Consider the following 23,093-nt stretch of genomic DNA (forward strand, 5'->3'; position numbering starts at 1 on the left):
AGATGTAGATGATGATGGTGACATTCAATGATTAGGCTATGAATCTTGGTATGAAAGATATTAAAATAAAAGTAGGTATTTTCTCTAATAAGGTTACAGCTGTGGAAATGAAGAACAACTTTAGTTTCCTTTTCTTATGTTTAGACTTCATTAAAATATAGACAACAACAAAATGAAAAGAAATAGTGCCATAGGTATCAATAACAAAAAAGTAGTTGGGATAATATAAGACTAGCTACATAAAAACATAAAATTGAAAAAAGTACAGTGTGTTTCCTTGCCTGTGAAATAAAGGAGTTGTGTATACCTATACATATGGATAACAATCAAGATGAGAATCTGGTAGCACTTTTTTGCCATATATTTTCAATTTTGTAAGAAGTGGAAGAGGAATATGTTTAGTGTTGCAATAAAGAAGGGAGAACAGCTGATTAAATAGTCAGAATATGAGGTTCTGTAGAGAACTATAGAGAAATAGATGCATCATGTGAAGATTCATTGACATGGCCAGAATTAGAATGTTTCATGCAATTCAAATTTTAGCATTACTATTTTTTTTTTTTAAGTTAATTATAAATGTAAGTCATGATGAATTATTTCTGTATATGGACTTATATTATGGATTTTTATGGTTGCTATTTTCCTGGAAAAAAGTAGTAGTAATATTACTATGTCCATGGAAAATGGCTTTCTCTTTCTTTTTAACTGAATGGCTTTCTCTTTCTTTTTAACTGGATTTCCAAGAAGGATTATGGTTTCTGATAGCCTTTATCTAGTTAGGTGTGCTGCGGTGGTGGCTGGTCGTTGCAGCAGTGCTTGTGAAGAGCAGAGTCATGTGCATGTACTTTGTCTTCTGTTTTTGTTGTGGGTTGCTCCTGTAAAATGATACACATTAGGCAGGTTTTTGGACTAGCACACCAGCATGCTGTCAGTGACCTTGTTTAAACTTAGCTTTGGTGTCCTAGGTACCCTGCTATAGAAGAAAATTCACTCAGGGATCAGAAGTTGCTAAGGTAAATTATTTCAAGCAGATGTTGTTTTCAGGAAAAGATTAATGTATTTTAAAAGGTAGCTGCATTTAGACACACCGGTAATGGTAGTGCTTGTGACCTGAAAATAGCCTCTTGTGAGGCCAAGTCAGTGATACTGACTTGTACTCGGCTCTGGTGAGGCTGCACCTTGAGTACTGTGTTCAGCTTTGGGTCCCTCAGTACAAGAAGGACATTGAGGCCCTGGAACATATCCAGAGAAGGGCTATGAAGCTGGAGAAGGGCCTGGAACACAAGGCCTATGAGGAGCAGATGAGGGAACTGGGGTTGTTTAGTTTGGAGAAGAGGAAGCTCGGGGAGACTTTATTGCTCTTGACAACTACCTGAAAGGAAGCTGTGGGGACCTGGGGGTCAGCCTCTTTTCACAGATAACTAGTGATAGGACAGAGGGAATGGCCTCAAATTGTGCCAGGTGAGGTTCAGGTTGGAAATTAGGGGACACTTCTTCACTGAAAAGGTTGTGAGGAATTGGAACAGGCTGCCCAGGGAAGTGGTTGGACTTATTCATCTTAGATTCTTTAGGTCTTTTCCAAACTAAATGCTTCTATGATTGTATACCGTTGGGAGTAAAATGCAGATTTTTAATTGTATGTTATTGATTAACTTGAAAGTATATGTCCATTTTGTCACATACTTCAAAATACATGGCATGCAAGCAAGGTGCAGTCCTGAGGACTTTTAGCCATCTCAGAGGATCAGAGCTGTACTACCTTCTTTGTGGTTTCTTGAGCTCCCATAGCAGTAGTAAACCAATGCCTGTGGTGGGCTGCATATGTGTGTGGTGTGAGTTCAGTTCAATGTCGAAGTGATCAGGTAGCCATCTAAACTCTGTTAAAAGACAGTTTGCTCCCTAAAGCAGGATTCCAACTAAGAGGATGAGACCTACAGTAAGATGCACGATTCTGTGCCCTACATATCTCACTTAGAGTCAGAAATAGCCTCATTGTCATCATGACTTTTGTAGGTTTTGTAGAGTCAGTGTGATGTCAGTTACATTGCGGGGGCATTATCACTGATTTATTTATGAGGTATAAATAGATAAATAAAATGGAGGGATGACAGTATTTTTCTGTGATTTGGAAATAACATTAATTAGAAATAGCCATTGATGACATGATTACCTCAAACTATGTACTTAATGTACTTTTTGTAAATAGAAACTTTGAAAAATCCAGATGATAACAACACATAATTAACTTTGTTAGCTTTTCTGTAGTGCGGTATTCTATGCAGTTGTTTCTTACAAGGATTTGCTAATCAAGTAAAAACTTTGTAGACTGTTGGAGTTAGAGATACCCACACAACATTTTCTTCCCTCCTCCCCTCTCCTCTTTCCCATTTTGTGCTCATCTTCTGTTGCTCTAACCATTTTCCTAATGCTTCCATCTCTCTGTACGCCCTCCCCCCTAATTTTACCATTCATCTCTCTTCTTCTGTTGTCTCACCTCTTCACTTCTGTCAGGAGCTTTAAATGTTTTTTAAAATCCATGATTCCCCAAATTCAGAGGAGATTGGACTTCAATGGGTCTCTGCGGTGAGACAGGGAGGATCTCTGATTTTGTATCACAAAAATTTGTATGTATATAATTCTGGGCAGTTGGCTTTGGGGGTTCCAGAAGCAGACAATCTAGAGCTCTGAGCAATAACTGAGCAACTTATTGTAGCAGGGGCAGAATTAGCTCCGGAAATGATTAGTGGATGAGTGGAGTGAGTTTCAGAAGCTCTGCTTCAGAAACCTTTGGAAACATGAGTGACAAATGAAGAAAGTTTTAATACTTTGTAATTCAGTATGTGGAAGAAAGCAAAACCAGGAGTATCAATAAGCCTGGAATAGCCCTCTTTCTGACCAGAGATGGATCAGAATACTTGTTGGTTTAAGTATTTCTATTTAATTGGGGTTGTCGAAATTAAAGTATAGCAATTTGCAAGGAGCTGAATTCCACAGGAAAAAAAAAAAATGAAACACTAGCAATGCTTTTAAATAAGTTATACAAAAAGAATACAAGAAAATTTGTGACTGATTTACAGCTGAAGTACCATATTCCATGGGGAGAGACCATACATACCATTACTAAAATTTGGAACAAACCTCTTGCTGAGTAGGTGGGGATGGACTGTGTTTGAAGGCCTTGATAAAGGGAAAAGAGGAAGGCTCACACAATCTAGGGATGCATACATGCTGGGCAAAGATGTTTTGCATTTTGAACGAAGTACAAAAAACAGCAGTGAATTTATCACTTTGCATGAATCAGCAGTGTGCACATTCTTGGAGCTGCATGACAAGTGCGCTGCGAACTCAGAGGAGCCCTTTTTGAAGAACCGTGGATGGAATTGACACAGATAAATGTTTCCTTAATTTTTAATTGGGAACAGATGCAAAAGGCAGTGGATTAACAAGAACAGTGACAATAGCTCGGAGAGAGAACTTTCTCTATAGAGAAAGCAAATCATAAAACTCAAAGTATCTGATGGTGATTTTGTAATTAGTGAGGGAGTGTGTCAGCTAACAGCAGGCGAACGACTCATTGAAAAAGCTCACTTGTAATAGGATAAGTACCCATTTGGGGGCTTAAAATGTGCCAAAGCTTTGGTCTCAGTCAAAGGACTCACTCACTGGACATAAGTGAGGCTCACTGATCTTTTGCAGAGTATGGCTCATTCAGCTCTTTGGAGACACCTGGAGCTGCAGTGCAGGGTCAAGTCACCCAGTGCCCACCTCTACCATTACTTATGCCCCTGGGAAAATCCCAGGTGGTTCCCCCCCCCCCCCCGGGAAACATCAGAGGAAGGGAAAAATGTTACAGTGACAGGACAAAAATAAAAGTAAAAGCAACATACCTTGTATACTGGCTAAATGTGTGAAATGGAAATATGTTCCACTAAGTACAAGAGGGAGGATTTTATAGTTGGAATTGTTACTATCTAGTATTTTTCTGTGTTTGATAGTAGGCTGTAAGTTGCCTTTAGAAACACACACACAAACACATACATATACAATATATATTCCCCTATTGTGTTTTGTTTTGTTTTGTTTTGTTTTCACATAAAGCATTTGCTACGAGAAGCCTTGTTTCCTTTGTGCTTTTTCAAGCTGTTCTAGCACCCCAGGAAAATACTGGGAAGGTTGGGGGGTGGAAGAGGACAGATAAAATATGTTTTGCTCAGAGGAAACAAAAAAATGCTTCAAGAAATTTTGGAAGAACATAGATATAAAACTCTGCTTGTAGCATAGTTAAAGTAACAAAAATAGCACACCTGGGAAAAAGGTAATGCAGCAAGATGAACAAGCAGTATGTCTGATGCAGCTAAGAACAGAGTGCTGGCGGCAAAGATGGCTTGAAATGGCAAACTGTCTCAAAAATGTGTAACCGAGTGACACATGTATGGGTGTCAAGTGAACATGGCATACTAATCTTAATGGGAAAAAAATGGCAAATGGTTGCAGGTAATAAAGCAAAACTCGTGATGAAGAGATAAAAGATTCAATGTGAAGTCGTCCATAAATGCCCTTGCTAAAGGTATTGACCTCAGTCCTTGACCAAGAAAGAGAGACTAATGCCTTATGTGTCCTGCATAGTGGCAAAATTTAGTGTGAATATTATCGAATAAGGAAGGAAGTTTTACATCTTCAGCAATAGCATACCAAAACTGAATATAAATGACTTATTGCCATTGGAAAAAGGAGCTTGGGATGACCTGTTGGTCCTTTAGCTCATGAAAATAACCCCAATTATTTTTTTTCAGATGGTGGGTAGGATCTTCTAATGGCATGTAATTGAGAGGGGAAAAAATGTGGAGGCGTAAAGGCAAGGCACTTGTCACTTTAGCACTTTTTATTTAAGACATCAGAAAAGTTGATTCATGAGAAAGTAAGAAAAATATTGAAATTATTGGCTGTTCAAGTCAGATTTATTTTAAGCTTCCACTGCACAAACAACAAATGAAATAAGCTGTGTAAAGGTATTGCAGAGACCAGAAATACGACCTAGGTTTTATAATAATACCTCAGGAAAAATTGGCCCTGAAACACACAATTATTTACACTGGCTGAAACAACTTCCTACTTCCATTTCCTTTAGGTAGCTGTATTAGAAACTTTATAGCTGGAAAAGTGATACCGAATATGAGGTGCTTTTTTGAAATGGTGTGTTTGACATAATCGTGCCTGAAAACAGGCCAGGTTTTGTGGCTATTGAAGTTGCCTTCAATGGGACAGGGGTGACGCATGGGCCTGCAAACGGCCTTCGCTGCCAGCCCACATGCTTGCTACTTGAAAGCAGTGTCTGAATATTGATTTGCATAGTTTTAGAAAATTGTCTGGTTGCCATTTCGTCAGTTTGTAAGGCTATTTTTACCCTAAAATGGCCAATCATTTCCAAATCCCAGAACTGAGGATTACTGAAGTCAGCATTTGGGACAAAAAGGTTTTAAGGAGTAAACTGCACTGGGCGTCAGAGCCCGAGCCCCATGGTTCAGCAAATCCAAAACTTGTGGGTTCAGCCCCGTTTGGTATCTGCCCATATCTACAACGAGTGCTGCCACAGCTGAGACTAACGAGGCACTGCCAGTTGGCATAGCGACTAGCGTGATCATAAGCATTTATATTTGTTGTGTTAGTAATTTTATATCATCTGGAAGGTATGTGGGCCGGGAGCTGGCAACTGCAGCTGTGAACTGGTTGAAAGCATAAAGCTCAAATGGTAAATTCTAGCTTTTTTTCCCTCAGAGCAAATGTAAAGGTGGGCCATTTTAATTGCTTGTAACATGTAAACAGTAGGAGAGATTGGCTTTCACCATCTACTGAAAATTGAGCATATGCCTTCTGAGAATGGCTGTAAGTTTGTTGCTGATAAACTTTACTTTTTGAGTATCACAGAGGAATTTTTCCCAAAATAACTGTGCATATATCTGCACATATCCTTTACTGTATAGCATAATAATATTCTGCACAGCTTTCACAGAGTATAATAATAATAAAAATACTCTGTTTACATGCACTTTCATTATTTTGTAGCAGGAAAACTGAAGCAGTATAAATTCATTTTTATAGGGGTTGGTGTCAGTTAGTACATTGTTCTTCCAGAAGTAATGTATTGTAATATAAATTCTCTGTTAAGTTAGTGTAGAACAAGGTTTAAATGACACTATTTGTGAATAACAATTTATTTGTGACTGTGACATAATTTAATGCAAATATATTGCTCTAAAATGAATTGCTCTGATGTCAGATTGATGGCTCATAATTTTATTATGTGTAGCATTTATAAAAGTTCACTATGCCACGTATATACAAGAAAAGATTATCAGCTATTCACCATATGAATATATAACTTCATTAAACAGGCTCTAGAGATCCATCAAAATCCTGAAAGAAGATCTTGTGATGTTTCCCCTATAAAACCTTGCTGAAATTCCCTTTGAATTTTTTATGTTCCTTGGACGTATATGTGTGGTTTATATTTGTATACTTTCTCTTAGGGCAAATATATATATATATATATATATATATATATATATATATACTTATTTATTTATTTATTTATTTTGCTTAAGTTGAAAATCTCTTCTGAAAACTGTATGGTTTAATTTATTCTAATAATTTCATGTCTTCGACTAGGTGTAAATCTGGACTGATTGGAAATTTTACATAGAGTAATGCATATAAAAAAGAGAGTTTACTGTTGTCACATAATGATGGTGGGGTCACACTTCACAAGGTCAGCAGATGGAAAGAAAATCAATAGAATCAGAATCTTTTTAAAGAGAGGGTGCAGAGGCCAGTAGGTCAGAGTACAACTCCTATAACTGCTGCTTACACTTTTTGAATTATTCAGGTATCCAGCCACTGATAGGAAAGTAACGTACTTCACTTTAATATACACTTGTAGTAGTCATGGGTGATTTGATTTAGTATAAGCTATCTGTGTGTACAAGGAGAAGAGCAAGAGCTCACTTAGAAAGGAGAATGGGAGCCAAGGATTTACGGTCGTGCTGGGAGTTGGAGGAAATAGGCAGCAACAGCTGCCCAAATGGAAGCGTGCAGTTTGGGTCTTCAATACAGTGTTACTAACAGGTTACATTGCTCTTGGACTTTTGTTTGTGATGGTGTGGTTTGTTTTTTCTATTTATTTTTTTAACCTTTTAATAATAATAATAATAATAATAATAATAATAATAATAATAATAATAATAATAATAATAAATCTGTTTGTAACTAGTTTTGGCCTGAATACAAACACACGAAAACACAAACATGGAAGTTTAGGCATTATTTCAACTAACCTGATGGATGAATCTGTGCATTTGCTCACAGATAAAAACAAATTATTTTGCTTCTGCTTCTCCCCTTCCTCACTACTCTTTTCCCCTTTGTTAAAGCTGTGCAAATAATACATTTTTACAGTGGTTGAACTGAAAAATGGAAGGGAAGAAAAAACTTCAGACCCACCAAATTGTGTCCTTCAAAATAAAATTAACTTCCTATTCCTTTTTTTGTAGGCATTTGAATTTATATTTGTTTCTCTGCTTTCAGTCCAGTTGAGCTTTCAAATAATTTAAGTTGATCACAAGCTTCATTTTGGGTGAATTTATGGGTTGGGTGAGGTATGTGGAGATTACTGTTGACTTTTTCTAGACACTTGCTTTCCTTTATTTCCTGACCTTATTTTTGCTGGGATTCCCAGCAAGCTGCTCATCACTGTCCTAGCTTCTAGTCTCGTGCCCTTCTCATGCCAGTGGGAAGAGAAGCATGAAACTAAGTGGGATCATGTAGTTCCAGTCAGTTTAACATTGCTGCTGCCACAAGCAAAGAATTTTATAGTGCAGGAGAAGAAAACACAGTCATGCGATGTGATGAGCCCAGAGGTTTCTCCCACTTGGCTGTTAAAACAGAAATGTAGGAGGCTTTAATCAAGCCTGAAACTTGGAACCCTGCACCCAGTTTCATCTGAATACAAAGCATATTCTTTAAAAGCACCACACAGAAGGTATTTTGCAGGGTTTTGAGCAATTGTGTCTGTTTTCTTTTTAACTCATATGTTTTAATATGCTTTAATGTCAATTTTAATATTTTGTGTGTATGCCCTAGTGCATCTGTATGGTCTTTCTCAAACACAGATATGTGCATGCAGACACGTGCACATCTTCCAGGGAAAATGTGTGCATCAGAGTATTCATACCTCATTTCAGATGTAGAGAAGAAAAACAGTAGAGCATTCCTGCGAAAAACAAAGCGGTGCCTACAGCAAATCTGTGAATGCCACAAACAGCGCGAAGGGGCTGTCATGGTATATCAGCCTTTATCCACTCCCCAGTCTGTGTCGGTACACTGAAGCAAAACAGCAGTGTATGATTTTAGTTAACTTCTCCTAAGCCTTTGCTTGACAGATGGGTGAACAGTTTCAGTGAAGCTCTCATCTGTTTACTGCTGGCTTCTTTGACTCCATTAATTTATTATTAATGTACCAAATGATGTTGCTTGTACCAAGGGTCAGATCATCATTTATAACGTCAATGTCGACTGAAATAAATCCTATTATTGGGACACACCACACACTCCTTGGTGCTGCTAGCATAGTGCCTTGTACTTTCTTTGATCCAGTGATTTTTAATTTATTTTTACTCTCTGCAAAACTTTGGTAGGCTTTGAAAATTAATACCCAGGAAATGTCATGTCTGAGGCTCACTGAATGTTGCCCTGAAAAAGATAGGCTAATTAAGAAGGGGAGAGAAATCTATGTCAATATGTTTCAATAGAAGTAACATTTTAACATGAAAGACTGAAAATTTGGGCAACTTTGACTTTTTGGTGGGGAGGGTGTTTCTTTGTTTTTTAGGGTTTCTTCAGGTACTCTCTTATCCTCATGCTCTTCCGTCAGCACGTACACCTTCAAATCCAGGTGAGCTGCTGTGGTTAAAAAGGAGCTGTATGTATAGGCAAAAATACCTTGTAAGCTGAAGCAGGAGATAACTAAGCACTCCCACCTGGCATTGATGGGATTACCAGGCACTGTGAGAATCACTCAGGCAAAGAGGCCAGAGATGACACTTCAGACTTTTTATTACACCGAGGATATTGGTTCCATTTAAAATAAGAAAGTAGGGTCATCTTAGTGCAGTTCAGTTCAAAGCTTTGAAAATGTCTTTTATTTGAAAGATTTGAAGTAAGCAGTTTTGATCCTTCAGCAGCAGGAACTCTGTAGCAGTTGAAAGAAGGGGCAGCTGAGCTGCTGTGTTTTACCGTGCCCAGCCCTCTTTTAAGACAACAATTCATAAGAAGGGGTGACTGAAAACTATTTTGTAAGCGTTTCAGTCGTTTGCAAGATGCTGTATATCATAGGTTTTTCCTTGCCTTTGATTTTTTCTTTTTAAAAGGATTTTAAAACCATGTAGTCCTTGTCCTAAGACATGTGTATTACAGAGTTCCCTGTACACCTAAAGTCATAATCTACCCTGAACTGCCTCCCCTGGCTATACTACAAGAGAATTTGACTTTGCATTAAGTTCTGAAAACCGTACGTGGGGATAACATTTCAACTTCATGCTCTCTTTGCACTGTGACAAAATAGACTTTGAAGTGCTTTTTTTGTACTCTCTACCACTGTCTTTTGCATGTGAATGAATGCTAATAAAAATAGACCTGTGCTCCCTTTTGTTTTTAATAGGATGTTCACCATCTCTTTAATTTGCCTGTCTCTTGAACTCCCTATTTTTAAACGTTTTATTTTGTTTGTAGTGCCAGGCCCTATACCTGCCAAGTCAGTGAAAGGAACTCCTTTTGAAGATAAGATCTTCCTCAACTGGAAGGAACCTGTGGATCCAAATGGCATCATTACTCAGTATGAGGTAATCATTAAACAACTTACAGGCATAGGAGAGGGCTAGGAAAGTGCGTCAGAAGTGGTGGCTGATGGTGGATGTTTATGCTCTATAGGCAGGCTATTCATTCATATATCACCTTATTTAGAGAATAAGGGAGTAGATGTTCAGAATTCATGTCATGATGTATATATACATTGTTAGCTGGCTGGCCCTGTCAAATGACTTTGGCAAGTGAGTGTAACAATACTACAGTCCACATGGGAGGTGCAAATTTGAAAAATCTTGTATCATTATTACATCCTTCCAAAGCCAGGGCAACCATGGCCTGTGAAATCTTATTTGTTGGAAGAGAAGGTTACATGAACGGTAAGAAGGCTTTTATATTTGGAGCCACCTTTTTTTTTTTTTTTTTTGGTGAGATCTTTAGGTACCTCCCTTCAGAGAAACCTGCATGTATATTTTGAGTGTATTTAATGCGTAAGCCTTCTGGTGGCCTCCACAGAAAATTGGCAGGAAGATTTCTAAAAATGAACTGATCTGAGAAATGATCACCATCCTCTCCATCAATCCTTTCTTAAAGGAACAGAGGTTATAATTTTGTATAGTAATGATTTACAGGAGCAAGGTAAATCTACTAGCCAAACAAAACCCCTTGAGTAATTGTTGTGGATTAACCCCTATGGGCAGCCAATCTCCACCCAGCTACTTGCTCACTCTACCCAAGTGGGATGGAAGAGAGAATAAGAAAGGTAAAAGTGAGAAAACTCATGGGTTGAGATAAAGGCAATTTAGTAGGTGAAGTAAAACTGCACACACAAGCAAAGAAAAACAATGAATTCATTCACTATTTTCCATCAGCAGGAAATTGTTCAGACATTCCTAGGGTAGCAAGGCTAATCACATGGGACAGTTTCTTGGGAAGACAAATACCATCACTCTGAATGCCCTCCCCCCCCCCTTCTTTTCCCCACCTTTTATCACTGAGCATGATGTTGTCTGGTAGAAAATATCCCTTTGGTCAGTTGGGGTTAGATGTCCTGTCTGTGTCCCCTCCTCACCTCTTGTCTACTCCCAGCCCTGCACTTGGGGGGCTGTGGGAGAAGCAGAGAGGGCCTCAATGCTGTGTGAGCACTGCTCAGTAGCAACTAAAACATGGGTGTGTTATCAACGCTGTTTTGGTCACAAATCCAAACCATAGCACTATATGAGTTGCTATGAAGAAAATTTACTCCATCCCAGCCAAAACTAATACATTATAGAATCATAGAATCATAGAATATCCTGAGTTGGAAGGGACCCTTAAGGATCATCAAGTCCAACTCTTGACACCGCACAGGTCTACCCAAGTTCAGACCATGTGACTAAGTGCACAGTCCAATCTCTTCTTAAATTCAGTCAGGCTCGGTGCAGTGACCACTTCCCTGGGGAGCCTGTTCCAGTGTGCAACCACTCTCTCTGTGAAGAACCCCTTCCTGATGTCCAGCCTAAACTTCCCCTGCCTCAGCTTAACTCCATTCCCGCGGGTCCTGTCGCTGGTGTTAATGGAGAAAAGGTCTCCTGCCTCTCGACACCCCCTTACGAGGAAGTTGTAGACTGCGATGAGGTCTCCCCTTAGCCTCCTCTTCTCCAGGCTGAACAGGCCCAGTGCCCTCAGCCGTTCCTCGTACGTCTTCCCCTCCAGGCCTTTCACCATCTTCGTAGCCCTCCTCTGGACACTCTCCAACAGTTTCATGTCCTTTTTATACTGTGGTGCCCAGAACTGCACACAGTACTCGAGGTGAGGCCGCACCAGCGCAGAGTAGAGCGGGACAATCACCTCCCTTGACCTACTAGCGATGCCGTGCTTGATGCACCCCAGGACACGGTTGGCCCTCCTGGCTGCCAGGGCACACTGCCGGCTCATATTCAACTTGTTGTCTACCACGACCTCCAGATCCCTCTCTTCTAGGCTGCTCTCCAGCGTCTCATCGCCCAGTCTGTACGTGCAGCCAGGGTTTCCCCGTCCCAGGTGCAGGACCCGGCACTTGCTCTTATTGAACTTCATGCGGTTGGCGATCGCCCAGCTCTCCAACCTATCCAGATCCCTCTGCAAGGCCTTTCCACCCTCATTCGAGTCCACAACTCCTCCAAGTTTGGTGTCATCAGCAAACTTGCTCAAAATGCCTTCTATTCCTACATCCAGATCGTTTATAAAAATATTGAAAAGTACCGGCCCTAAAATGGAGCCTTGAGGGACCCCACTGGTGACCGCCCGCCAGCCTGACGCAGCCCCATTCACCATAACCCTTTGGGCCCTGCCCGTTAGCCAATTGCTCACCCATCGTATGATGTTTTTATTTAGCTGTATGCTGGACATTTTGTCCAGTAGGATCCTATGGGAAACCGTGTCAAAAGCCTTGCTGAAGTCCAAAAAAATCACATCAGCTGGTTTCCCTTGGTCTAGCATACGGGTGATCTTATCATAAAAGGAAATCAGGTTAGTTAGGCAGGACCTACCCTTCACAAACCCATGCTGGCTGGGACCAATGACTGCTTTGTCCCCCAGGTGCGCCTCAATACGTTCGAGAACCATCTTCTCCATGATTTTACCAGGCACTGACATGAGACTGACAGGCCTGTAATTGCTAGGGTCTTCTTTCTGACCCTTGCTGGTTTAAGCTATTATAGCCCGGTTTGGAAAGTGTTTAAATATTATTATTAGAAGAGGACAGGTAATGTATTATGGAAAGTGAAAAATAAGGGGTTCTGGTGTAGATAGCAAAGGTGGTGGGAATGTCCTAACTTACATATAAATGTAACACTGAAATTTTCCATACATGAGCTATAATCATAAAGAAAGAGAGATGAAGGATGTATTTATACCTTTTCAGCTGAAGCAGACTTTAAAATATCAAGTACTCATGATATCCCCAAAATAACTAGATGAACGTATGACTTTTGTTTCCTCTCTGTCTAGTTGACTTAATCCCTTTATGCTGAAAACTGTAACAAAATTTTATAAATAATCTTTTCCACAGGTCAGCTACAGTAGTATACGGTCATTTGATCCTGCAGTTCCAGTTGCAGGACCTCCACAAACTGTGTCAAAGCTGTGGAACAGTACGCACCACATCTTTTCACACTTGCATCCTGGGACTACTTATCAGTTCTTTATACGTGCTAGTACTGTTAAGGGCTTTGGACCAGCAACTACAATCAATGTAACAACAAACATTTCAGGTAAAAAAAAAAAAAAATGGGGAAGAGGGGAGTAAGAGGGAAATGTTTACTGGTTTTCCAAGTTGTTGGTTGTGGTTTTTTGAGACTTGGATAATTCAGGAAATGTAAAAGAAAACAAAAACCAACAAAACATTCCTATCATATTCTGAAATTAACCTTAACGTTACTGAAAATGCTTTTGAGTGTATTTTCCAAACAGTAGCACAAGTTCAGGGAAATTGCACACCTGTAGTTATCAAATATTTGATTTTGTGTAATATTTTACTTTTATGTAAAGAATCTGAACTGCTTTACAAACTTTAGTTAATGAAGCCTTACAGCACTCCATTAGTTACTAAGTACTATGTTTGTTTTGCAGATTAGTAAAGTCAGATGCAGAAAATTGACTTACTCAAGGTGACACCACTTAGCAACACATGGCTGTAACAGAACTGGGGAGATAGCAGAAAGTGTGAATTTCTTCTGCCAGCTTTGTATAGTTCTACTTCCTCATATCTTTATTATTCACTTACTGCAGTGTGCTGATTGACACTATTCATCTTAATAACAGACTGAAAACTTTAGAAAAAAAAGTAATGTCAAGTGGAATGCTTTAATATTTTTATACCCTTAAATTTTAATATAATTCTCAAAACATAAGTTAGCTTATGCAGTTGACAGCAGAAAATGAGTCAATGCTATATCTAGAGAGACTGTTGATTTTATGGTATGATGACTTCAGAGCTTGGCAGATAGCAAAGAAGCTAGTCATTTAGGAATGTAAACAGTACAAAGCAGACTATTTCCCTTATTATCTGCCATAATGAAACTTAAATCCTCCTGTAAGGGAGATTAATAATGTATTGAAGTGCATCTACCATTTCTACGGGAAACTACTCACCTAGTTTCCTCACCCAGTTTCCAAAAGCATGCACATGAATCAAAATGTGAAAAAATTCAAGGCAGACCTCCTTGAAATCTGTAGCAACTTAAAATGCTGTATTTTTAGTTAACTGAAACAATTTGTTGAATTCCATCCCAGAACATAAATACTAGCTTTCCTCTTTCCCCAGCCCCTTCCAAAAACAAAAAAGCAAACAAACAAACAAAAACAAATGACATGTTTTGTTCATCTAGCTAGTAGGTTGTTTTGCAGTCTGATATTTTACTCAGATTCTTTGTGTTTCTTTATAACAGATTGCAGATCCTAAACTTTCAGGGATAATGGGCATGTAGTGACTACATACTTGTCTGAAGGGGGTGTGTGGGAGGGTGGGGGGTAACAATGTAATATCTTGCTAGCATGCCTGTGTCCCAGCCATTTTACTATTTTGAGAAATAAGCATCTCAAAATGTCTGGATTATTTAGGATTATAATGTATTCAGGATTCTTTAGATTTATCCTCTCTTTCCATTGAGAAATTTTAGGAACTCTGTCCAGAACACAATATGGGTCTGAGTTAGCTAGTAAAACATTGGTTAATACTAAGAAAGCTAAAAGGATGAATACGATACCATTTGTATCTGAATCTCAGCCTGTTTTTGTTGTTGTTCTAGGTTTTTTGGTCTTGCTTTATTTTGAACTGTTGTCTGGTTTCACTCAGAATAACTGAAAATTTTTGTGAAGTAATGCATATGTTTCAGGAAATGCTGGCTTTAATGAGGGGAAAAATGATTCCTTTCAACCACACTTACAAGTGATTTCATGATCGTAGTGAGCATGCTGTAAATAGTAATTTATAAATGAGCATTCAGTGAACATTATTTCTATAAAACAATAATATTTTCTGAATAAGAGCAATTTTGTTGTACATCTGGGATCTGAGACTAATGAAGCATGGCTTTTAATCTTTAATTGCTCTTCTATCTATTAATATATTATCTTAAAATTATTATGACTTAAATGATTGGCATTCTGCTAGAGAACATCTTTTTTGTGACAAATCATTTTGAAACACGTATCATTAACAATGTTATAAAGATGCATCCACTTTTTATAAAAAAAAAAAAAAGACAAAAACAAACATGCAGATAGTTTTCAAGATCATTAAAGAATAGTATTTAATGTAAATCTATTATTTTCTGAATCACCAAAAATCCTGTTTCTTTCCTTGCACTAGAGCAGATGTGAACAACACTGTTACAGTTAGGGTTGTGACAGGCTTGTGGTAGCAGACAAAAGTTTCACAGCTGAAGTGAACAGCTACAACAGCCACCCAAGGCGCAACAAATATTGCTTCCATGAAAGTTGAACAGCCAGCCCATTAATGAATCAGATGCTGAACTGTTTCTAGTTTCTACTTTGATTTTGTTCATGTTTTTTTTTCTGTATACACTAGAGTGAAATTCACAGTGGCTCAGAAACTGATTCATGAACAGACTGGCTATTGATTGTTAGAAATGGAAGAAGAAATGGACATGGGAATAGACTCACCCATCCAGTGTCCACAGATGCATATCTGCCTAAGACTGATTGTCTTGTAGTATAGTTGGTATCAGCTTGGTCTTCCATGTCATTTAAGAGGAAATGTGAAACATTCCTAAACTGTGGGAGGAGGAAAAAGAGAGGTGGTAGAAGTGGTGAATATACTTCTTTGAAAGTTAGAAAGACAGAGAACAAAATGGGATTTTGTAGTCTTAGGGTCTCTTGGCAGTCAGGTCCTCCCTCTCTTTCTGTCCTCCTTGAATAAACATGTTTAATATAGAATTTAATATATATTTATATTTATATAATATATTTAATATAAAATAGGTATGATGACTTGAAGGGGAGCAGGTAAGGATAGAGTTATCAATTGTTGGTGAAGTCCCATTTATTCTGTAATAAAAGATTATACTTAACCCAAATCATTAAAAAAGACTCATGTAGTTGATGAAGATCATGGCTTTGTACTATATTGTGAACAGCCACAATCTCATGAAAATTCAAAATGTTTTTACTGACTTGTTTCTCTTTTTTTTTTTTTTCCTTCCACTCAACATTAATCAGCTCCCACTTTACCAGACTATGAAGGAGTCGATGCATCTCTCAATGAAACTGCTACTACAATAACTGTACTCTTGAGACCAGCACAGGCCAAAGGTGCTCCTATCAGGTAAAAAGAAAAAAGAAAAAAAAAAAAAGAAAGAGATTCTCTAGTTGATTATATCCTGTCTTGTAGTTAAAAAAGCTGTACATTTCATTACAATGATATTCATTTGATGTTTTTTTGTTTTGTTTTGTTTTGTTTTTTAGCTAGACTGATCTTGCCAATAGACCTATAATTAATAAGTGATTGTTGTGTTTTTTTCCCAAAAAGATATTCATGAACTGAATCATCCAGCTGTCTTTCCTGTTTGATTTAGGGTCCTTAGGACCACCTCCTATCCATTATCATTTCATTTTACTTTCTTTCAATGTCTGTGAAATATGAGGTTGAAAGGTGTTTGTCAGAAAGTGGATTTGAAAATAACACTTCCTCTCCAGTGCTTCAAATCATCTGTTCTATAGCAGATATGTATGACTGGAAAATTGGAAGCTCAGAGGAAATGGGAGAATAATAGTGGTGAATACAAACTATTTGACCTTTTTTTTTCTCTCAGACTGCTTCTCTCTCTAGAAATCATGTAGCAAGCTATCAAATTTCATTTGGCGTGTCCCATAATCATATTAAAATCTTTCATTTATGTTAACTTTGAGGGGTCTTTCCCTTTCCGCTCTCTCTTGAGAGATAATTTAATTCTATTTGCAAAGATTAGTCCACATCCTGCTCTTTACTTCTACTTGTTAGTGCAAAATCTTTGTGATATTTGATTCTGTTTGTGTTTTACTGATATGGTTGCATCAGGAAGATTCAGGGACAGAACTGACTAATTGGGGGTTAATTAGCTACTGAGCAACAGAACCTTTTCATGCTCTGTGACCCATATGACATTTTGGAGAAATATGGGCCAATACATTTCATTCTGTGTTACAGTGTCAATTACCGTGGCTCAGCTGATGTCCAGTGCCTGGGCACTAAAAGTAGAGGAAAATTAATCTTAGGACTGTTCCTATTACAAGGAATGTTTGTTTTACTTGGATGTTGTGGGATGAGTCACATAACTATAAGCTTATCATACAGTCAGCCTTATGATTGATAAGATCTGGTTATTTATTTATGTTGTGTGGTAGAAGATCATCCCCTCTATAGGAAATATCAGTGTTATATTTGTAAATAGAATTGTAACCCCCATACATCATGAGTTTTGAAAATTGCCCTGTTACAAACCTAGGATTTTATTATTTTTTTTTGCTGGGAGAAGAATGATAACATGTGCAGGACTATATTTAGTACAGAACTGAGATTCCTAAGTCAGGGTTTATGTTGAATTAATACAGTGGAATCCAGACCTGTGATCTGAAAATGCTTCCAAGTTACTCAAGTGCTTAAACTTGCTATGCGCCTCTGTACATGCTTTTAAAACCTTCCAGGTGTCCTGCTGCTGGCTGTATGTAAAGCTGTCCATCTTTGTAAAACATGCTATCTCTCTCTAATCAGAAGCATATCCTTTCAGTCTTGCACCTGGTTCCCAGAGGGGCCACCATGTAATCTCACTCAGAGCACGCCTGCCAGAAAAGCTGGGATCTGCTGATGGTGGTGATGCCATCTTCTCTACACCAACTGCTGTGCAGCATGTTTGTGCACTCTGCAGTGGGCTCCCAGGTTCAGTACCATTACTTACCCTCAGGGAGGTTAATCTTGAATCCCATGTTTCTTTCATGAACTGGATGGGACGTGACTAGAGGATTACATGTACTCTGGGTGCTCTAGTTTCTCTGTACCATACTTGCAAGCGAGTAAGTCTCTTCTGAGGAAACCTGCACCACAACACCTCACATTTATTTTCTCAATTTTCCTTACAGCATCCTCAGTCCTACGGCATGAACTTCTCATTCTGGCCAGCTAGGGCGACAGAAAGGATTAATATATTAAAGTTAATCAATAGTTTGTGAAGGATTATTTGATAGAGTATAAATAACTATTGTTTGAGTATGTTATCAGAAAAGTGTGCATCTTTCTGATGAAATGGCCAGCAGGTCAAGAGGGGGGATTGACCCCCTCTGCTCTGCCCCACTTGGAGCACTGTGTTCACCTCTAGGACCCCCAGCACAAGAAAGATATGGACCTGTTAGAGTGGGTCCAGAAGGCCACAAAGATGATCAGAGGGCTAGAGCGTTTCTACGAAGAAAGGCTGAGAGAGCTGGGGCTGTTCAGCCTGGAGAAGAGAAGGCTCAGGGGAGACCTCATTGCAGCTTTTCAGTGCTTAAAGAGTGCTTATAAAAAAGATAGAGAGCACCTTTTTGTTCAGGCAGACAATGGAAGGACAAGACAGAATAGTTTTGAACTGAAGAAGGGTAGATTTTGATCAAAGGTAAAGATGAAGTTCTTCACTCAGAGGGTGGTGAAGCCCTGGCACAGGCTGCCCAGAGAAGCTGTGGATGCCTGATCCCTGGAGGTGTTCAAGGCCAGGCTGGATGATGCCTTGGGCAACCTGGTCTGGTGGGAGGTTTCCCTGACCATGGCAGAGGGGTTGGAACTGGATGGTCTTTAAGGTCCCTTCCAACCCAAACCATTCTGTGAATCTCCTGTCTCTTGTCTTCTCTCTCCACTTGAATTGATTTCTAGTACCTAAGAGATTGCATTAAATTTATAATATCAGGATACACGGGAAATAATTCCTTCACCATAACCAGAAAGCTGGGCTTTATTCTTAGGAATAAAACACTTGTTTTGTTTTTACTCTGAATAAGGAGCGTTCTCGAGGGGAATGCACAAGACATTGTTCCTTTCCTGAATGTTGCAATCAGTTATTTTTCGGCAGCTTTGTAATAGGGGAGATAAATGTAGCATACAAATTCAGGGCTGATTCAATGCATTTCACTAAACTTTATGACCAGTTTTAGTGAAGCTTCATTCCATCCACACTGCAGTTGCTTTTCTACTACAAGCCTGTCTTGCTGTCATAATGAGCATTACTAGGTAGGTGGGAAAAAAAAATGCATTGCCGTGCCTGCAGCTGTGATTGAGTAGAGCAGGGACTCCACTCTAATGCTGCTCTTTATACACAGACTGAAAAATACAGCCGATTTTTTTTTTTTTTTTAAAGGGTTTGTTTGCACTCAGCCTTCTAATCCCTGGAGCTGTAGACTGTCAAGTAATCAGTTTGTTTAATAGCAGTAGGTCCTAGTTAAAAAATAATAAATACATGAATGAATAAAAAGAAAGAAAGAAGGAAAAAAAAAAAAAGAAAGAACACACTTAGGGTTTGATATTGTTTTCTTATTTTTACAAACAAAATTATGCTATGATCAGGTTTTGTTGTACCTCTGCCTCTCTATCAGCACAGCCCCCAGGAAAGAGATGTTCCTTAACCCAAGTGAAATCTATGGGTAGCTGTCAATCATTTCTTTAAGACACTACATGGCATAGTCATCATAGTTGTAAACATGACTCTAATCATATCTTCCCTGTCAAGTGTTATCGTGTAATCTCTAGGTTGCTTTATGGCCTCCTGAAGTTTTAAACCAAATTACAAACTAGAAGTGCAAAGGGAGACAGGGCTGGGGGCTCATGCACTCTGTGAAGCGTGTACTGTTTTGCCATCGGTCTAGTGGATTAGATCCCAGTCAGTAGCATCAATGGTGCTTTGGCGATTCATTTGAAGACATTTGCTACTGCAGTTTTTCTAAAGAATCCTGACCGAGCACCATCAAAACAATCTTTTGTACGTCCTGCTTTCAAATCCTACTTCAAATAAGGATTACAAAGATCAAAATCAGCATGAACAACTTTTTAATGATGAGATTTATTTTATTTGATAGGGTTTCTTATACCTCTATATGCAGAATCAAGTTGTTTACATTTTGCAGCAAGGCTAATTAATGGGACTGCAACAGGGGGCAGCTAAAACATAGCTGTTGGTCGGACTTCCCAGGGCTCAGGCTGTAACTTGGGCTGTCAGGCAGTCTGGTGGTGCCCATCTAAAGAGAGGACACTGCCTCCATGAGGTGAGTAGAAGGAAATCTCCAGTTGATACTAACACCTAGTCAGAATAAGGCTGAAGTATGAGCATGTTCACCATGGCAGTATCTATTTGAGCCTGAGTTTTTAGGGAGTAATGAAAAGGAAGATCTGTTGGCAGGGGCTGCTTAGACTGTTCTGTGTCAGCTTGATCAATAGGGAAGTGTTGTGCAGGTTGTCTTCAGTAAAGATATAGTAATACATGTCAAAGAATCCAAGGATAAGCATAGTGCATAAACTTTCACTTAACTGTGATACCTGACCACCTTTGCAGCCAGTGCATACCCCAATTGAATGCTGCATATTTAGCTTGGGCTTCTTCTTCACATCTTCCAGTGGAGTGACCTTTCCTAACACTGTTATGAGTATGTAGAGTAACATACCCTACACAGAGTGTTGCTTTGGAACCACCGAAAGTGCTAGTAAATGGATTTAAACAGATGGCAGCACAAAGGGCCCAGAGGAAAACGATTGTATTCCTGCATGTCTTGTTAGCCTACTATGTTGCATGAAAAATACTGCCAGATCCCCTTTCCAAAAAAAAAAAAAAAGAAAAAAAGATCCTTACTGAAGATTTTGAAGACTTTCTGTCATTTACTATTCTTTACCTAAAAATAAAAAAATAATAACTAAAACCAATTGTATAGCTGCAGATGGCTACACCATGTATATTAATTTCTTATTCTCCATGTTTTTCTGGTATATGGATCATAAAAGGAGTGTTTTTGATGCATATTTTGTTTAAATTAGAACATATTTTATATAAAATAGAAAAAGTTTTAGAACATTCATATTTTATTGTGATCTTATGTTTAAAATTTCACCATGCACTTTATATCAGATTCAAACATCACTGCAGTATTTTTAAAGAAAGCTATTAAAAGGGACTTACCTAATATTTAATTCTTCTCATACTCTTCATCTTTTATTTTTGGTTTGTTTCAGTCTCCAAAGAGACTTGTCTTGAAAAAAAGATACATAACTTAGGAGGAAAAAAAAAAAAGAGAGAGAGAGAGAGAGAGAGATCACTTATTCCCTTATTCTATACAATGGAAGGGAAGTGGGTTTAATTTAGAAACTGTGGTAGATGTCAACTTCTGAGCTGAATGGCAACCAGGATATTCCAGGGGACGGTTGCTGATGTCACATGCAAACGTTGCCCCGTCCTTCTGCTTTCTCTGCTGGCTTTGTGCTCCTGAGTTGGCAGGATACTGTGATGACAAGTTTCCTGCTCTCCTGGCACTTCAGACAGCAGAATTTGTGTCGGTCCCAGTCCTTTGGCAGCTCCCAAGAGCAGGACTGCCGAATGCACAGAGCAGAGAGGCAGTGTATGTGTTCCCAGTACACTCGGTTGGGTGCCCAGTTGAGGAGCTGTGATTTTAACCCAGCCTGGCTTCAGGGCCAGGCTCAAGAGGAAATAAACACCAGCAGAAATTTCTTCCCTTGGGACAAGATAATCAAAAATGGTTTTTACTAATTTACATGCTGTCAAGTTTTTTTTGTTTGTTTGTTTTTTGTTTTTTGTTTTTTGCTATTACATTAATTTGGAAGCACAAAGAAAGATTTTGGTTATGCAGGGGTCATGTGGAAGTGATTTGTTGTTGCAGGCTGTATTAACTGGGCATGGTTAATACACAGAGGTTACCACAGAAGATTTATAGCCAAACTCAGTTCACAGACAGTTTATGAGAAACAAGAGATCCCTGGAAATATAACTCATTATTTTTTCATTTACATTCTTCATTTCTCCTGGAGTTTCAGAATGAGGTGACTTTGTATATTCCTCTTGGACACTCTGAAAGAGTAGAAACTTTCCTCCTTAATTTTTTAGGTGCTAGAAAAAGGGAATGGTAACTTGTTTCAGCTTGAGAAAGAAGTGAAACTAGTTTCTTATTTTTTCTTCTCTCATTTCTTCCATTCCCCAGTATCACACTTCATCTCTGCCACTACAGTTATTAGGTTTTCTGGGCAGTAGTAGCAGAGAAAATTGACAAAATAATTTAATGTTGCCCCATAAGTTCTAAAAAAAAAAGGAGGATTGTCTTTGTCTTTCCTTTTGGAGTCCCTGCAGCAATGCAGTGATGTTTCCAGAACTCTGCTTGATTTTACTTTTTATGTTTGGAAAGCTTTAAAACAAAACCAAAGCAGAAAATTCTGCCCACTTAATTGAATTGCTTCAGGTCTTGTCTACATGCGTAGGCATATTTTCCTACTAATCTTGATAACAAGGTGATGGTTTTTATAAGGCCCTGCATCTATCCTTTCATGTATCTGCAAGTAGATGAGGAAATCTGTGTATGTGAATATATATATCTAATGCATGTGTGTATACATACATATATAAAAGCACATACAGTTTTTAGAAACCAAAAAGCTGTTTGTTTTTTATTTTATTTATTTTTATTTTTTTTTCATTCTTATCTTATAAATGCAAGAATTGTCTCCTGTACTCAGTAGCTAAGTTCTGTACTTCTACAGGGAGAACTGGTAATGAGTTTGTAGCATACTGCAGTTATGTAGTTCCCCTGAAGGAGAAAGAAGAATGATAATTACCTGTTCTATTTAGAGAAGGTGATTCTGAGAAGTGACCAAGCCACAGACCATTTCAAGATAGGTGTTGGGGGGTTGGGATGGCAATTTAATAGGCCGAATGCCATCTGTTTCAGCAATTTGTAACATTTTATCATTGACAACTGTAGAGGAATGAGGCAGTCTATTTTGGTGGAATGGACAGATTTCTGTCCATCTGTGCTTGTATTACAGCATGTCACTTGTACTTTAGATCTGCATAGCTCTGAGCCAAGATAGAAGCCACAGCAAGGTCAAGAGGTGGAGAAGCCTGTCAGCACATTCTGTCTCTAATGATATGACAACTGCAAATTGGTGCTTCAAGCACAGCCTGGAGGCAGTCATTATGTTGGGCCTTGAAGCTGAGCTTTCTGTAGTATTATTTCAAAGGAAAACGCTAACTTCAGATGTTTCC

The 23,093-nt window shown here is 38.6% G+C and overlaps 1 protein-coding gene across 5 annotated transcripts in view; it reads left to right on the top strand.

The window, feature by feature from the left end:
• PTPRK (protein tyrosine phosphatase receptor type K) overlaps window positions 1–23,093 on the top strand; it is a 414,301-nt gene that overhangs the window by 313,438 nt on the left and 77,770 nt on the right. For all 5 annotated transcript variants that reach the window (XM_072036027.1, XM_027454570.3, XM_072036028.1 and 2 more), the window contains exons 9-11: window positions 9,784–9,893; window positions 12,887–13,088; window positions 16,057–16,162. In XM_072036027.1, the coding sequence (XP_071892128.1) occupies window positions 9,784–9,893; window positions 12,887–13,088; window positions 16,057–16,162 (418 nt within the window). The remainder of the gene's footprint in view (window positions 1–9,783; window positions 9,894–12,886; window positions 13,089–16,056; window positions 16,163–23,093) is intronic.

The sequence above is a fragment of the Anas platyrhynchos genome, chromosome 3, assembly GCF_047663525.1.
Source record: "Anas platyrhynchos isolate ZD024472 breed Pekin duck chromosome 3, IASCAAS_PekinDuck_T2T, whole genome shotgun sequence".
In the NCBI taxonomy this organism is placed as follows: Eukaryota; Metazoa; Chordata; class Aves; order Anseriformes; family Anatidae; genus Anas; species Anas platyrhynchos.